The following is an 18,677-nucleotide window of genomic DNA, read 5'->3' as shown; positions in this document are numbered from 1 at the left end:
AAAGTAAATAAAACTAAAAAATATTCTACGTATGGTTTACTCATTTATTCCTATGTTTACTACCCATTTACACTAATGAAACATAAGGCATCTATTGAAAATACATGGGCAAAAATATTTGCTCTAAACAAAGAACGCTTTTGTAGCATCTACTTCATGACTTTGATCAATTGAACTTTGGAACTCCTTTTGTACCGGTTCATCCTGGAAAAAAGAATTCCATGATTTAAAACATATAAAAAGATATTGCTATGAAAATTAAGTTAGGTGTTCCTAAGAGCTATTAGCGGGCACTGGTGACTTCAGTGACTTGTCAGCATCATGGATATGCACCAAGTTGTCATGTCGTAGGGTACACGCGCGCATTTCCATACCTACCATATTTAAGAATTATGATATTAGGTAATGTCAAAATTCTATCTCTATTAAAAAAACAGGTTGGGTCCCTAAGTTCTCGAAGAATACATTAAAGAACTAACAGTTTATACACAGCGATCTCCCCAATCACGATGGTGACTGACACAGCGACGCCATACAGCATGAGGATCAGCACTGGCCGCATGTCCATCAGGCCCACGCTGCTGAACGAAGACATCTTGGTGGTGCAGTGGGGCTTGGAGACGAGGAACCGCTTGCGGATCGCTGATTGGATGCCGGACTCGCGAATTTGCTTGTGACTGAAAAAGAGGAACATCGAGCTCATCTGCATGCATTCTTTATTTTTTTAAATAAATAGATACACATGGAGTGGCAAGAATCCTGATGTTCAGAAAATATAAAAGGGCAATGATTATAACTTAGTATCTAATCATAGGTAAGTAATCGTGCATTCAGTCTCGAGAAAGTTGGTCTGTCATAATTTCAGGCATTTTGTCACGCTAAAAGCGCTATTTAAAAATAGAAACCCAAGTAGGCAGGTAGAAGGAAGGTAGCAAATAAAAACTAACACAACTCTAATCAGCTCCAAATATGGGGATCCTTTCCTGACAGGAGTGAATGAGTCGAAGGTCACCAGGTAATCCACAGTTGCGATGTCACACTTCTCACTCTCCAGGAATGTGGCTTCAATCTGACGGTATACTGGCTCTGCCACTGAATGGAGTGCGAACAGACCCTGGAAAAGAGATCAGATATAAGTAGATCCACGTGTATGGCTTACTCTCGAAAATGTTCTAGTTTTTAGTCGAAGTGTGTGGAGCAATTTGGATAATTATTTTAGAATAGAAAAAGCAGAAAAAGTCCAAAAGAATGAAGTCGCAGATTCAGTATCTATTGGGTAAGAATTGCATTCTCATTTTATTTGTACACGATATCTATTAAATGGCGCACCAAGGGCGTTTCAATAAAAATGCAATAAGTGCAGTGATGACACATTACGACTAGACAAATGAATACTCATAAACGCCTGAGCTAATATTGATGCTACATAATTTGTACCTTTCTGATTCTTTCAACACCATCAGCAAGGCTGTAAAGTCGTGCTTTTCCATTTTCAGGAAAAACTCTGTCCCTTATTGAAGTATGGAGAGGTTCTTTGCTTTGATTCTGAAACACGTCATTATAGGATCAAAATGGAGTCTCTAAAATGGATAACTTTCAAAATACAAACATAAAATGGGGCTGCTCACGAAAACGAAATGGTTATAGTCCACATCGTTGGCGGCGAGGGTGATCTTAGCGTTGGCGAGCTGCGGCAGGCTGCGGATGGAGTCGGAGGGCGCCTGCAGCAGCACCACGATGTTGGCGGAGTACGCCGCGTACAGCGCCATCAGCGCCGTGAACAGCACAAACACCATCATACGACCTGTACATACACTCATAGATATATTACTTCACAGTACGACCATACACTCTCACACACACACTGCACAGGGTTGTTTGCAACGTACCCGTTCAAAGTTGTTATGCATTCACGCTAATCTTTAGGTTACCTGGTGCCCTCCTTGGCTCTATGTAACACCCTTGCTGAGTTACTGCACTCATCGTTAACAGCAGAGCATCACAAATTCCACCATCTAGCTGCTGTTGTGTAGAAGCCTAAAGAGTAGAAAATCCTATAAGATAATGGCTGTATTTGCCACTAAGGACAATATGGTTACTTCATAGAAAAACATACCTTCGTCAAAACCAGTTCCACCTTACTTGCCAAGTACAAAGTAACGGTAGCTATAGCAGTACAAACGGCTATAGTAACCCAAACCCTGGTGGAGAAGGGAAGGTAGAACACATTAGCCACGTACGCTAAGGGTGGCTGTCTGAAGATGAATAGCATCCGCATGGGAGCCACCAGGTCTGTGTAGGTCACCACGTCGAACCGATCGCGGAATATCACGCAGTTAGTGCCTGTCGAGAAGATGAAGTCTTAACTTTTTGGTAGATTAAGGTAGATACGGATCGCCAAAGAAAAAAGGAACACTGTTAAGATGACTTTATTGTCTTGGTATCTGTTAAGACCTTTTTCTCAAGAACACGGACAGATATGCATGCAGGTAGGTACGTAGTTAACAAAGCTGGACAAAGGCCTCCTCATCTCTACTCCACTGCTCCACATTTTCTGACCTTTTGAACCACTAGTCTCAATGATAGGCTTCCAGCTCATACCTTCATTAAGTATCGCAAATAAACGTATAAGCGTGACACCAAGAACCACAAACGCAATATTTGCAACCAGCGTATCCTCTTATCACTCCGCAAGATTCCCGAAGTACATTTATCCACTTACCAACATCAGCTTTATTAGAATAGAGATCAGCGATCATGCCCGACCACTGGCCATCCACTTTGTATCCGTATCTGTAGCTGAAGATGTACTTGGCAGTCGCGTTGATCATCTCGAAGCCGATCTTGGCGGCTGACCAGCACGCTTTTGTTATTGAGTCGTATTGTAGTTCCCTGGACAAATAGGTACCAAGGTATTTCTTCTATTTTTGTAATTCACGACATATTTTTTTGAGTGAGTAGTAAGGAGTGGTCAGGATATCAATTTTAACACTAAATTGCACGTTAATCGTAAGACGGATTAAGAACTGTAGCCCAAGCACGAATATTTGCGAAAAGTTATTCGTATCGAAATCGAGTAACATTTGTATGAGAATTGTACAGCGCCCCTATCGGGCGTAAAAGGAAACAAAAAATGGCAGCACGAACATTGTTTTGACGTACGGTAACGTAAACTCTCGAAGGCTGGCTATCGAGTATGGTCGAAACATTATTCACTTGAAAAAAGTCGGTGAGAAAAGTTTCGAGAAGTGTAAAAATAAAGTTTTAACCGTGTTTATGTTTTGTTTAGAGTTAGTTTTGTGAATAGAAGTGTTTTAAAATTATTGTTAAGTTATTGGAACAATTAGTAATAGCTTCAATATACTTTAAAATGCAAAGACCGCCACTGTATGAACGTAGTACCGCATATTATTTTTTAGCTTCAAATTTACTAGAAAATTATGGATATCAATCACGAGAAACAAGGTACCTAAGTAATTAAATCATATTTTATTTATTTGCGTAGATACCTATAGAATTAATGTGTTTGAAAAAAAAATGTTATTTATATGTTTATTTTTAATCATTGTAGAGCAAAACTTAGGAATAGAATTAACCCACTGGACACAAATGAAACCGAATTTAAAAATATAGAATATAGAAATAACATTGCACTTAAAATACTTCACACTAAAGTTTATGCCACTCAAACTTATTAAAACTGTTTACTCACGCTTCCATGAATTCAACCATCATTTCATATTGCGTGCGTCTGACTGGTTCTCATAATTATTTATTATAATGAAAGCACTTAATTATTTGTAGCAAAAAAAAAACAGAAATACTTTTGTTGTGGACGTGTAGCAAAACATAAACAAATTTGGCGCCCTTACGCGCGTCGGATGTCAAGTGGGTGCGTTCGGTACCCGTCATTTTAAAAAAATAAAATCTCCGTAACTATGTTATATTGCTAAAGATAATGCCATTTTATAATGTCTAATAATTAACTTTGGGTCTCTTTTTTATATTACATTCAGTTTTTATTATAATTTAATAATAATAAAACGTTTAATCAAAGGTAAAAAAAATATTGACAACTAGAGTTAGTTTTCGAACGCACCATTCATTCAACAATCGTTCATTTTGCTCACTATGGCGCGTCCCTATTTACATTTGCATGACGTCACATTAGAATTCGAATCGAGTGTTCGATAGTGCTTCGAATGTGGTTCGTGCTGCCTACTATCGACAGACTCCGTTTTCGAATCGAGGCTTCGATACATTGTCGATACGAATACGTTAGATATTCGTGCTTGGCCTACTGACCACCTCAACCCGATAGGCTCTTGGCTTCTGTTCTGGCTCTTGTTAACTAGGAACTCGTAATGACATACATAGGTAGTAGATGGTCAACCATCTATGGTCGAAAATCAACGAGCACTGCTGGACCTTATTGGGTTCAGCATACCATCCAAATTTTCTAAAATAGGTATATATGACAGTGGATACTTACTTTTCTTCCAGCATAGTCCGCCATAGATCAAATGGGTAGGTTTTTGGTCGTTTTGAATAAACAATTTTATAAAGTTAATAGTATTCCCATCTTTTGCGTGAACTGACTTGTGTATCAAGAGTAAAAATATAAACGGCAATATATTCATATTGAAAGCAAAAGTTAGGGAGAGAGAGCTGAAAGTGGACTGAAAGATTTGAATATTTTTTGTGAAGCCTTTTAGCCCTTTTCTAGGTAAAGTCAATAAGATATTGTTGAACTAACTATGATGTCAGTAGGTAATAGAGAACTATTTGAGTAGACAGGTTTTCAAACATAAGTGAGGACAATTTACTATGACACTAATCGTGCTACGTAAGTACCTAAATTGTTTGTTTGTCTGTGAGTTAGAAACTGCCATTACCACTAGAAAATCGTCAAGGCAATAAAGCTCAACGTTCTAGTAATCAAAAAGAATAAAAGTATAATAGAATCTATATTTATTGTTGTCAAAGATCCTCTCATATACTTAAATTAGGTACCTATTTTTTCCTGTTACCAAAAGTAAATAGAAGAAGAGAAAAGAGATTTGTTATCATGGGCGTAGCCAGCTTTGGGCTCAGGGTGGGGCAGCAGTCAACCTATTCCCGGGGGAGGGCGGGGGCCCTTTGATTTTTTGTATCTTGAGCCGTTAATCTCAAACTTGTTATTCTCTTAATTTGAGAGGTTTATATTTTCAAGTACAGAAAATAAACAATCACACACAGGACAAAAGCCAAAAGTAAGGGTATGTAGTTTCTGAATACGCGAGCGAAGCGAGCGCAAAATTTTTATCGGACTTAAACCAAATATTACGTAAAATTTAGCCCAAACGTACTTACCTTTTTGTTTGTTGAGAAATGCAAAAAGAAGGACATAGTTTTTGAATACGCGAGCGAAGCGAGCGCGAAATTTTTATCGGACTTAAACCAAATATTACGTAAAGTTTAGCCCAAACGTACTTAACTTTTTGTATGTTGGCAAATGCAAAAATAAGGGCATATAGTTTCTGAATACGCGAGCGAAGCGAGCGCGAAATTTTTATCGGACTTAAATAATATATTACGTAAAATTTAGCCCAAACGTTCTTGACTTTTTGTTTCTTGACAAATACAAAAATAACACAGTTTCTGAAAACGCGAGCGAAGCGAGCGCGAAATTTTAATTATTTTTTAAAACTTATATTTTCAGGTACAGAAAATAAACAATCACACATAGGACAAAAGCCAAAAGTAAGGGCATATAGTTTCTGAATGCGCGAGCGAAGCGAGCGCGAAATTTTTATCGGAGTTAAACCAAAAACTACGTAAAATGTCGCCCAAATATACATTTTCATGAATGGGAAGACTAGGTACGACACACCCAATTTACGTCCATACAAAAACCCCTCGCTCGAGTTAGTAAAAAAAACATTGTTTAATCAGACACCATAGAGGTCAGAGCCAGGGCCCAGGGTGGGGCAAATGCCCCAGCTTGCCCCAGTGTGGCTACGCCCATGTTTGTTATAAGCAAAAACGTGCGATAAAAACATTGCTCTCCTAAATGGCTCATGGAATATTTCCAACCAAATCCAGGGCTCTATTCGTAATATTCGAAGTACGTGGGTTTTCACAAAACATAATAGAGTGTATTTACTTAACATTTACAATTGAATATTTAATGCAAAACGTTCCGTTTGACGAGCAACTAGTGACATCAAAAGAATATGGCTCATCAATATTAAGAAGTTTAAAAAGAAGAAGGTTATGAATAAAACAAAGATAGTCTTTGTCTCTTTATTGTGAAGCTTTATGTTCCTAATTTGAATTGTGTGACATTTCAATTAGGTCGCATTACGTGATTTGATTTTGTTTGATTTTTTAATTTAACAATTAGATTAAATCAATACAGCTACATTGCACTAATATTATGAAGGAAAAAGTTTATGAGTGTTTGTGTCTTCTTCCCGAAAAAATGGCAGAATAGATTTGGATGGAATTTGGCTACCTACTTTTATTCCGGGTGCCCAAGTCTCTCAGAGAAAGTCTGGTAACACATTTGCTGTTTTTTAATTTTCTTTTCATTTAGAGGAGATTTTACAGTTAGACTGATTGGTATCGTTGGTAAACCTAAGCTATTTCCTATGCTAGATTTATTTACTGTCTACTGTACGTATTATATACCTACTGGTAAGGTGTAGATACGTAGTTATAGGTGTCATAAGGTGCGTTACTAAACATTTAATTCAAGAAATATATCTGAAATCATCCTCGTGGTTTAGCATCACGACTTATTATTTTTATAGAAATATTAGTCAGTGTCGAAACGGGATGTGGTCGTAATCTGAGGTGCCTCTTTTCTGCTGTCTGGCTAACATTCTGAAAATAAAAACCACATTATTAGCACAAAAGGTTTAGTCTTTGAGTATGACGAAAACTACTGGGAGCTTTATGTCTTATCATGTAAAAGATGGCAAGAGGCGAGCCAACGAGGAATAATTTCTTTTTTTAAATCTTCAATTTATATAAATTAAAAATCCGCTAGTTTGAAATAGCTCTTATAGTCGATGATACAGACAGCACGCCATGAAGTCGGTGGGGGTGGTCTTGCGATTTATCTCTCTCCGGGTTATGAGAATGAAGGAATAGTGAGGGCACCTGTGTCTGCGCAAATGCTTGTGCACTATAATACGTCATGTGCAGTTGGCTAATCTCCTTATATACTTATACTGAACACTCACAGTCGATGATACATGATCTCCATGAGCAGCACAGCTGGCGCGAGCAGCATGCCGTACAGCGTCATCAGCATCGCTGGGTACATGTCGGTGATGCCGACACTGCTGAAGGTGGACACGTGGCCTGAGCATCGCGGTCGCGGGACGGTTAGACGCTGGTGGATGTTCGCTTGTACTCCGGACTCGCGGATTTTGAGAAAGCTGAAGACATGGTGAAAATTCTTTCATTCGCGTAACGAGGGATCCTCTTAGGTAACTGGGTACGTGCACCAGATCAATAGTAACTTAGATAACAGTGTTCTATGTAAGATGTAAGCATATAGTAGCAATATGTATCTACCTAATTCACAACATCTCAGACAGTTCTAATTTGACCTTTGTGTACAAATCAAGCATTCTGACTCGAATACTTTACTTACGCGTATCATTCAATTACAACCTACTTAAAAGAAAACAGATACTTTTCCAAGGAGTGTATCTTATGGAGAAAAACCAACAATAAATAAAATTAACTTATATGAAAGGTTTCGTACAAAATGTTTGTAAAATAAAGACCTCTTAATAACTTACTTAATTTTAAATAAATCCTTGAAAGGCGATCGTTTCTGCCCCGGCACCCAGGGGTCTATCTCGTTAATATAATCAATTTCCACCAGATCACATTTCTCGTCTTCCTGGTACGTCTCCTGGATTAGACGGTAGCCCGGGTTCAGCTCCATGTGGAACGCGAATAGGCCCTGGATAAAAACAAGGAAATTATCTCTCTCTGATAAAAAAAAAAACATTTTCCGAAAAAAAAAAGTTATTTCGAAAAATAATAATTAAAATATTTATGTAATTAACCAAAAGTACAATTTGCTACTCACAAACAGAACTCATTATTTTTAAAGTTTTAAGTTTATAAAAAAGTAAAATGTTTTATTTTACATATCTAATGCGATAGATGGCGTTAGTAGTGGGATAAAAAATTAACTATACTTGTAAAAGCATAAACAATTTTACCGGAAAACTGAAAAAATCAGGAAAACTTATAGAAAGTCTTTCTTTGGCATTATTTTATATAGAAAATTGAAGTATTTTTAAAGCAATTCTCAAGAATAACTTTGTTTCATATTTTTTCAGTAACTGAAAGACAAAAAGCAACCGACGAGGATGGGATTCGAACCCACGCGTGCAGAGCACATTGGATTAGCAGTCCAACGCCTTAACCTCTCGGCCACCTCGTCATGTCAGCAGGGTTCCAATTAAGGGTTCTGTATATAGGGCACCATGTTCGTAATTTTTTTTTATTAAATGGATGTTAAATGTAAGTTACTATTGCTCTCCTTGTTGTAATAAGAACTGAAAAGTGATAACAAAGGCCATAAATTGAATGTAGAAAACTATTGTTTTGTAAAGAAATTGCTTTGTTAATGTGTTTGTACAATTGGTTTTTCATAATACACAATTTACATCAATAGGTACACGTTGACAGAACAAATTGCATTGATCAAGACTAATCAAGAGTCATAGTAACTCAACTTATATTGTATCTATTTTAAGTAAAATAAAGAAAAGAAAATGAGTAAAAAACTAATGAAAGAAATCCGGTAACGTAGGTAATTGGGGTGCAATTGTCCAAAGTTCTTAATTGACTGTTATAAGTATATTTTCTTAATTGCTGACCTTTCTAATCCTCTCGACCCCTTCCTTCATAGAGTAGTAATTTGCTTTCTTCCCTTTGGGAGCAATTTTCTTCTCATAAATTGACTTCCTTATAGGATCGTTAAGTTTCTGTAAAACATATTATAAACTAGGTACATTCTGAATAAACACAGAGCTTATCATTTTAAAGATTTAAGTAAATATCAAAATATGCCACTAACAACAGTTACTCGGGAAAAGTGTAGGTAGCTATCCAACAGTGAAATCATTTTTCAAATCACTTCAGTAGTTTCGAAGCGTCAGGGTACAAAAAACACAAAAATATTCCTATTTGTTATAGAACTGTACATGACTTACTCTTTTTATGTACAGTTTTCTTTATTGTAGCTTGTACAGACTTCACTTGATGCTACGCCCTTGTCAAAAGGCGCATAAAAAGTCTCATCGAGCTCAGTTATTATATTTAGAGATCTTTAATACAACTCTTTTATTCCAAATATTTCTAAACCTACCTTAAAGAAATACCGATTATACTCGAAGTCACTGGCTCCCAGCTTGAGTGGGGAGTTGAGGAGATCGGGCAGGCTTCTTACTGAGGAACTGGGGGCTCGTAGTAGCACCACGATGTTCGCTGAGTATGCCGCGTAGAGGATCGTTAGAGCCAGGAATAGGATCAGGGTTACGCAGCGTCCTGGGGAAGTTAGATTGGTATTACCTAATAGTTATTTGGACTTATAAGGTCTTTACAAAGCAGTGAAAATGAAAAACAACTCTAACTCAACTAAGGGAAAGAAAAACCTTTTCTGTTGATATTACACTAAATCAGCAAAAAAAAAATAGGTTTAAGTGCAGCTTTGGAGAAGGATATCGGGTAGGTACTTTAAATAAGGTATAGTACCTGCGGCGTATCTAGGTTCTAGTGTACATCCCTGTTGTAGAACTGCACCAATCATCAGAATCAACACATCAGCCCATGATCCGTCTAGTTGCAGTGGATGCTGAAATATGTCAATCAGTCATAGATATAAAATACCCTCGACAAAAATGGTAAAATATGGCAGCATAATCCATTCGTAAGAGATTACTTAATATTATAAAGCTGAACATTTTTTTTGTTTGTATGCAAGCACTTATCTCAGGAACTGTAGAAGGTAATCTATGCCGCTGGTCCGATTTAAAAATTTTTTTCAGAGAGAGAGAGAGGCTACTTTAATGTACCTACATGAAACCACTGGCAGAAGCTAATTATTGATAGTGAATATACCTAATATGTTAATTCTATTAACATACTTAAAAGAAGACTCACCATACCCATACTAGCTTCCCATTTCGAGGCAGTATACAGAAATATAGAGCATCCCAGCACACAGATGAATATAGCCAGCCACACAGCCCCCGAGAAGGGCAGGGTGAATATATTAGAGATGTACGAGAGAGGGGGCTCTCGGAACACGAACCGGACTGCGGTGGAGCCCACCATGGCTATGTAGTCTACTGCCATCATGCGCTCTTGGGTGAAGATTGTTAGAGTACCTGGGAATGGAGTAAACAGGTCATAATATATGTATGGTTCAGTTTGGAAGAGTATAATTTGTGACCTTATAATTTGTGTTTAGGCTATGGAAAGGAGGACAGAGAAAAGAGTGGATACGTTACTCACCCTTTTAACTACTATTGGCTATCTATACATAATCGTACGTAGGTAAACATATACGGGATTATTAGAAAGAGTTACCGCAGTCTTGGCACAAAGGTGTCTAGAATTTAGGGTGATACCTTCTTAGGGATGCAGTTCTTTACATTTAAGAGAAACAGTGACCTGAAGATGAAGTATTGATAAAATGAACACTGTATGAACTACTTATTTGCATACTAATTAACAAAGTTGCAGTAAAAAATAAATGATAAGTACCTACCTATAGTATTTTTTTCTAATGTGCAGCTTAACCGCATTCAAAAACAAGTCCAGATTAAACTACTTTCTAGGTATTACAGTTACTTTTATGAGTCCATCTAACAAAAGTGATTGATATTTTAATTGAATTTCCTGTTAATTACGAACCTAAAAACTAGTAAAACTATGCTATTATCAGGTCAATGAATGGCGGAGAATTTATTTAGCACGTCATCTATAAGCGCTAAATTGATGATACTAAATTAACAGTTTCAAACAGATTCAAATCAAATTAAGGCATTTTTTGCCAATAATACTTATTCTCTTTATTGCTCATGAGCATAGATTAGGAGATTTCTAACTTGGTAACGAGCTAAGCTCCTCAAAAAATTGAGTTTTTTTTTAAACTGAAGAGAATGTGAAATCCTCTCAAAGCTAGTATTTTTTAAGGTCCTTCAAAAATGACCATAGGAATTGGTGCTTTAAGAAGCCCTATCCATTTTGGCTATCGCAAATAAAATAGCTTTTAGCACTTTAGACATAGAGCAAGCATTACTATAAAAACACAGTATGGAATTATATAGACAAACATTCTAGCGCGATTTGAAATAAATTTTGTAGCTTTTAAACGCTACCAACAATTAAAGTGACGACTGCAACCCTTGAAATTGGTTGTTTGATACCTAGATTAAAAATAAATCTGTCTACTGAGCTTATTTCAGGCATAATTACCAAGATCAGCTTCCTTCTTCAGTAGCTGATCCACAATCCCCTGCCACTGTCCATTCTTGTCCTTATATCCCCATGTGTGTGTGAACATGAGCCTTTCGGTCGCGTTCAGCATTTCGAAGCAAATCTTCACTACGGCGTACGACATTTTAGTTATGGAGTCTTGATGAAGGTTCCTGGTGAAAGAATGAATAACTTACTGCTTGTGTCTTTACTAACTTGTTGTTTATTGTCGTCTTCGAGTGGAAACTTCGGTAATGTATTTTATCTCTTTTTTTTTGTGTTTCTAGGAAGATAATATCGCAAAGAACACCCTATATACTTATACTAATATTATAAAGCTGAAGAGTTTGTTTGTTTGTTTGTTTGCTTGAACCCGCTAATCTCAGGAACTACTGGTCCGATTTGAAAAATTCTTTCAGTGTTAGATAGCCCATTTATCGAGAAAGGCTGTAAGCTACTTTTTATCTGGGTTCTTGCAAAGGTTCCCACGGGATGCGGGTGAAACCGCTGGCAGAAGCTAGTAACTTATATTCCTCCTGAAAAGTTGTCTCTTACACTTACGAGGTTTTCACTCTAAGGCGTCAAAGTGTATGCGTCGCTATAAAGAAGTTTCTAATGCCACGTTTATTTGAAAGAAAATGAAATTATAAAAAAAGAAAAGAATTTCTTACATCAAAGAGATTTACAAAATCAGCCCCAATTTTTAGGTTTCCTTATCGGCAGATGCTATTGATTATTCATTTGGCAGAGGAAAAGTATGGTTTTTGAAACCAATATTTTTTCGTATTTTTATCATTTAAATGGTGTACCTAAGACTCCTACATACGATCAGATCTTACGTAGGTACCTACCTAATAGCTACATGCAGATCTATGCAAAAAAAGCATATATTGTGTAAAACACGAATAAATATGGATCTCGAAACCCAGTCACGTCATAACAGATGACAAAGTTTGATAAAACATAACTTCATAATATGGAATTCTGCATCCACACACAATAAAATAAATAAAGCTGAAAAGATGGTTCATTTGATCGTAGCGTTCTTTGGAATATCTAAACAGATCCAAAAGAATTCTTAGCAATTTGAATTAATTTTCAAAGTTATTTTATTAGTTTATAAGAGAGTTCATAAGAGGAGTATATAAGAGGAGTACATAAGAGGAGTACATAAGAGGAGGACATAAGAGGAGTACATAAGATGGGTATATAAGAGGAGTATATAAGAGAGTACATAAGGGTAGTATATAAGACAAGAGGAATACATAAGATGGGTACGTAAGAGAAGTACTTAAGAAAGTACCTATATAAGAGCGTACATAAAAGAGTATTGTATAAGAGGATATTTTTATTGAAAAGGCTTAGCTAAAAGCGTACATTTTGACATCTTAGAAGCAGCGCATAAAGGAAAAATAAATGCGGGAGATGAGAAAAAGTTCAGATGCTCAGGATGCTCAGCCACAGGGCATAAGTCATTACCATCTCAGCCATAGGTCGTCCACTGCTGAACATAGGCCTTCCCCTTAGATCTCGGTGACTTTAGTTCGTCTAGCTCGAGAGAAACACCGAGCATAGCCCTCTCCATAGCTCGTCTGCAATACTATGGGCAAAACTAGTATCATCCTATCAAGAAAAACTATTTCCTCATCGCTATTAATAAACCTACGTCGAAAGAATCTTAATAATCGAAGGAAAACAAGAAAAGCAAGTAATTCCAATGCAGGTGAAGGTTACATATAAATAATACGAATATAATTTTATATCTGCGTTTTAAGTAAATGTTTAGCCATTAGCATGTTTATGTGATAATGCAAGATAGTTGAGACCTGAGCATTTTGCTAGACAGAATTAATTTGGACATAACGGATGTTTTTAAGCGTTTTATAGCTCGTGGGAAAAAATCTGCTGCAGCGATTTAAATCTGTTTTAGTCTGATTTATTTTGGACTGGCGGACGTAAAATTGGTGATAGTGTCTTAGCTTGTACATAAGAAGTAGGTAATTTATATTCAAAGTTTATGTCTAGTTAGTTAGAAACAGTTTAGACTGTTTTTTTGCTCTTTTACTTGCCGTAAAAGTTTGGATGACTGATACTCAATATTAAAATATTATCAATCTTTTACATCAATAGATTGTTCTTGTTTCAGTGTATTTTTTTTTCATTTATTTCATAAAACTAAAATCAAATTAGCATACCTAAGTTTTAGAAAAGTTTCATACATCACTGGACATTCTATTTATGTGAGCAATGCATGATTTTATTTTTTGTTTTCAGTCACTAAGTACTCAGTTCAGCAGATAAAAAGATATCGCGCACACAGAGATGGAAAAATAAAATATTTATGTGAAGTGGACTAAAAATAAAAGACTGTCTAGTAAGAAAAAGGTATGAGCATTATTTATAATAGAATTAAAGGTAGGTATATGCATAATGTCTACACTTGTAATGTTATTCTAATGCACCTTATCTATGCATCATAGTGGTCTTTTCAAACATGACACAATTGCATCGTCTTAGTCGTGATCATGAGCACGAATTCTCGGACAAGGGTTAAGAAATTATTTGTACAATAACTAGTAATTAAATCTTGAAGTCAGTAATAAAGTAATTACATTGTTGTAAATGTAAATAAGATTTTATGTAGCGTGTACCTCAATTTTTTTATAGATATTTTTGAAGCTAAACACAGGCAAAAGTCAAACATGGGTAAAGAGAGATGTTTATTTTTAACCGAGTTCGAAAAAAGGAGGAAATTTTCAATTCTGATGTTTGTACTTTTTTTAGAACGACTTTTTGTATATAAAATGTATGCATTTTGTAGATATTTTTTTATTTTTATCGAGTCACACTTAGGAGTAGGTACATTATTTTGGAATAGCGTCTCTTAAATGTCATATGGGTAGTTATTTAATTTATTTTTACTTTTTTGCATAATTATTAAATATAATCTTCAACAAATAATATTTTAATGAGTATTATTTTGCCACAGACTATGCATTATGCATGAGTCGATAATTATTTATTACTTTTAAGCGTTAAGATTGTGGACAATGTTTTATTTATGCAAAACAAGTGTATTTTAATTCACCAAACATAAGAATAAAAGAATCTCAGAAATGGCTATCGTAACCTTTCATTTTCGTAGCAATCAACCCAGCTTTTAAATAAAAATTGTTTTATTTAAAGGTCTAATATTCGCGTAAGTGTCAGAAATAAATAAATCAACCCAGCTTTTTCACAGTTGTTGATTTATTAACTTTCACTTTTATTAGCTGAAAAAGCTAGTGTATCTATGTTCAGCTTTCAGTTTCACATACTTCCCGAAGAAACTTCGTCCCGAACACGGGTAAAACTACACTGTCTACATCTCTTTTATTCTCATTTTCTTTTCGCAGGTATTCTGGAAGAGATTTCTTTAGAAATAAGCATTACCTTTGTAAATTCTTTCTTTCCTGTCATCTTTCTTTATCATGTGTGTGTACAAAAATTTGTAAATAAAAAATAAATAAAATATAATCTACCTATATGTTATTTTGTTATGCACGTAAACTACATGACTGCCAAGTTTCAACAAAATTAATCCTGTAGTTTTTGCGCGAAAGAGGAATAAACATACCTACGTACAAATACAGGTAATATAATAACTTCTTTGGCCCTACCAAACATACTTACAGTCTATCATTCATATGCACCCTTGTTTCATTGCTATCAGTTATCACATTCGACATAGTCAGTATATGGCCTCTCAAATCATGTCTTCTAGAAGACAGCACGTTGGAACTTCTGTAGTCTTCCATCCTGCCATATTTAGTAACTGTTATTTTTGAAACCGATTCCACAGTAGCTGTTCCAGGGAGTTCCAGACGAGTATTTGGAATAGGGTTCCGATATACCATACTAGTGTTTTCGGAGATAGTTTGCAGTTGAGTTTTGGTGTTCCATTTGGATCTTAGGGTGAAGATGACTTCGGAGTTCTCTGATATTTTGTATGCTGTAACAAAAGAGGTCTTATTTAGTTTAGTTTATAATACAGTAAATAAGTTTTACCCACGTAACTCGGAGAGTCTTAAGTTATCTGTTCGGCTGTACAGTGGGATTTGAGGAACAAAATTGTCTACTGCGCACTTGTCAGTTCTGTATAACCACCTTATCTATTATATGAAATAGCAATCTGGCATCACTTGCATAGTACTTATGTCGAAAATCTTTCCCTAGTAAGCAAGCAATAGATATATAGATTATTAAATTCCGCAAAGTAGCACTACTTATAGGTTTGCCAAAATACGTCAGACGTGTTTGTCCTTTGACGTAGCATTTTCTACTTAACACGTAAATACAAGTACAGATACTTGTATTTACGTGAAGTTTTTATTAGGTACTTATATATCCATTAATTTGATTCAAGAGAGACTGGAATTTGACATTCAGACAGTTCGAATGTTATTAAATATTTTTTGCTCAAGTAATTAGATCGGAATAATTAGACAAAAAATATTGAATTACATTTTATTTGAGTATCTACGTAGGTAACTTAAGTTTTTGTGGAATTTATTCATAAAACATGTATCTATGTAGATATTGTGTATTTAAATTAACAATATATTGTCTCCTAGTCACATAATTTTTGATCAATTGTCAATTGTTTGATCTAAAGTACATGTTTTGTCCTTTCTGCGTCCTACGTCCTACGCAAGAATTTGAAGGTCATTTTTTACACATACCTACTGAAAAAACGTCTTTTGTGTCTTAAAATAAAATAGTTAATTTGAAATGAATATGCAAAGCACGTGTATTTTATTGCAGTTCCTCTGTTTTTAGATTAAATTTTATGCTCATTCGATGCAAATAAAATATAGGTAAGTAGCATTCGCACAAAAAATAATTGTTAACATGACCTTTTATTGGTACCTAGGTGAATTGTCCAATTGTAATTTCAGCTTGCCACCTGTACTTTATTGCCATTATTCATATAATTGCATTTTTATAATGAGCAATACAAATCCTTACTAACATTAAGTAATAAATGCAGTGGTAAACTGGTAACTATTCACCCGGCTTTTAAGAGCCTGAAAAAAAAACATACTTATTACAAGCTACTTTTTATCCAGTTGCATGAAGTAATTCCCATGGAACGCTGGTGGAACCACTGGCTGAAGCTAGTAATCTACATATTTCACAACCATAGCCCATTAGTCAATAAAACTTATAAACCATTGAAGGTTCGGTAGGGCAGGAATTGCGTGGGCCATAACGTATGTCTTACGCAAATTCCTAGCGTATGTGTATCACCCATATGGAGGATATAACGATTCCATTAAGGATATGACTAACTATAAATACCCACACATACCATATTTGGCATGTAATGATCCCAAAGTCCACAGACGTGTACGCATTTCTATGATTTACAATAGTGGAAACTTTTGAAGTGATGCCCATAGCTATGCAACACTTGGCGCAGTCGTTCCTCTGACTCAGGTGGATCCAGGCTGTCATTTGAACACTTTTAGCAGTCGTTACAGGTAGTCAGAAGCCAGAAATACTGACAACCAGTCTTTCAGGTCTAAGCAGTCTAATGATTATTGCTGTGATTGAACAAGGTCTTAAAGAGAATAAACTGACCTTCAATAAACCAGTACTCTTGATCTGAAATCTTCTTGATAACGACGACATCACTGTCCACCAACATATGTACATCCTTCAGCACTGTTTTACCATCGTCATAGTTCAGTAGTAGCCAACGGTATGGCGCTTTGAAATAGCCTTCTTTGCTTGCCTGCAAGATAAAATTATACTATAGGTCTTCTTTCTCTATTATTCTTAGTACTTAATAGACTTAACAAGATTCTAGTGGTTTGAAATGTAACCCCGGCGGGTATCCGTAATGTTCACTTGACTTTTCATAATATGATAACTAGCGACCCTCCCCGGCTTCGCATGGGATAACAGTGTTTCCCCACTATTTAATGTATGTTACTATACATAATAAACCTTCCTCTTAAATCACTCTATCTAATAAAAAACCGCATGTAAATCGGTTGCGTAGTTTCGAAGATTTAAATGTACATAGGCACAGAAAAAGCGACTTTGTTTTATACTATGTAGTGATGCAGGAAACTTACTTCAAAGAAATTAAGTACTTACCTACGTCGATCTTATAAAAAAAGTTCAAATAGGTACAAGTTTCCAAACAGTTGGTTCGAAAGAAGAGTTAGCAAGAACTTCCATGTAAATACTATCTATTCTTCCAAAGACTGTCTATTTTAATACTTAAATCATAACCATGAATTGATGGGATAACCATTGAAATACTTACCTTGATCAAAAACCTGTCAGTCCCAGGACACGCTAAATCAGCCATGATGAGAACATACTGCAAATGGTATTCAGTTCTGTTATACTGCAGTGATGTAGCAGTTGTCACTGCAATACTGCTCATACTGCGAACTAACGATGTGAGAGCATCTGGAAAATAAAGCAGGCTTTTGCTGAAGATCTGTAAAAAAACTGTTTCCTTCGACTCAAGGAACCGCTTTTCGTGCCAAGCATAAGCACATGAGAATATTTAAGTGCAAAGTTACAGCAATAGATATCTGACTAAATATTTTTTTTGGCTGGTTTGGCATACATATTTATTGAATTATATTACCCCTTAAAATGTGTTAAGATCGAACAAGAAAGTATTGCGCCGGCCTTTACTTCAATACGCCTTACACATTTTTTCAGAAATAAATTATGTAACCCTTGAGAAAATCTCTTCAGAAAGTAACTTACGTTGACTCCAACACAGATACGGTATAAGCAGAGATGTAGGTCTTTCCTCTAAGGTCACAAAAGACATGATCGCATCACTATTAAAGTTTCCATCACATTTTACCATAAAAACAAATGAAAAACCCAGTAAGTATAGAATTTTCAGGTCCATTTTTCAAGGGGATCTTGTGAAATAAAATAGTAAATGAATAGATACCGTGTATGGGAAGGTATTATATAAACATTAGCATTTAATATGCAAGTACAGGCTTCTTGTGTTTTATGGGAAGGAGGTACGGTCGCGAACAACATGGTTGTAATTTTTTTCGAGGGTCGTAAATATTTATTTGACTAATATGTTTCATACATTGCAATTATAGTAGGTAAGGCAGTTTTAAATCAGATTTGAGTATGTATATTTTTGTAAA

The 18,677-nt window shown here is 35.7% G+C and overlaps 1 protein-coding gene and 1 non-coding gene across 2 annotated transcripts; both read right to left on the bottom strand.

The window, feature by feature from the left end:
• Positions 1 to 21: 21 nt before the first annotated feature.
• LOC110382849 (uncharacterized) lies at positions 22 to 18,421 on the bottom strand. Its single transcript, XM_064038269.1, has 21 exons — positions 18,271 to 18,421; positions 17,813 to 17,961; positions 17,119 to 17,272; positions 15,169 to 15,487; positions 11,497 to 11,669; positions 10,177 to 10,403; positions 9,769 to 9,868; positions 9,383 to 9,561; positions 8,892 to 8,999; positions 7,797 to 7,963; positions 7,230 to 7,427; positions 6,817 to 6,867; positions 3,163 to 3,187; positions 2,723 to 2,921; positions 2,117 to 2,343; positions 1,932 to 2,037; positions 1,629 to 1,804; positions 1,438 to 1,545; positions 948 to 1,114; positions 480 to 677; positions 22 to 204 (listed from the first exon to the last, which is right to left on the bottom strand). The coding sequence occupies exons 1-21, from the start codon at positions 18,419 to 18,421 to the stop codon at positions 150 to 152; spliced, it is 3,237 nt and encodes a 1,078-aa protein (XP_063894339.1). The 3' UTR covers positions 22 to 149.
• On the bottom strand, positions 8,371 to 8,452 carry Trnas-gcu (transfer RNA serine (anticodon GCU)). Its single transcript has one exon. It is a non-coding gene; the product is annotated as a tRNA-Ser (tRNA).
• Positions 18,422 to 18,677: the final 256 nt, after the last annotated feature.

This window comes from Helicoverpa armigera, chromosome 15 (assembly GCF_030705265.1).
Source record: "Helicoverpa armigera isolate CAAS_96S chromosome 15, ASM3070526v1, whole genome shotgun sequence".
Lineage (NCBI taxonomy): Eukaryota > Metazoa > Arthropoda > Insecta > Lepidoptera > Noctuidae > Helicoverpa > Helicoverpa armigera.
This window is presented reverse-complemented; position numbering and strand designations above follow the sequence as displayed.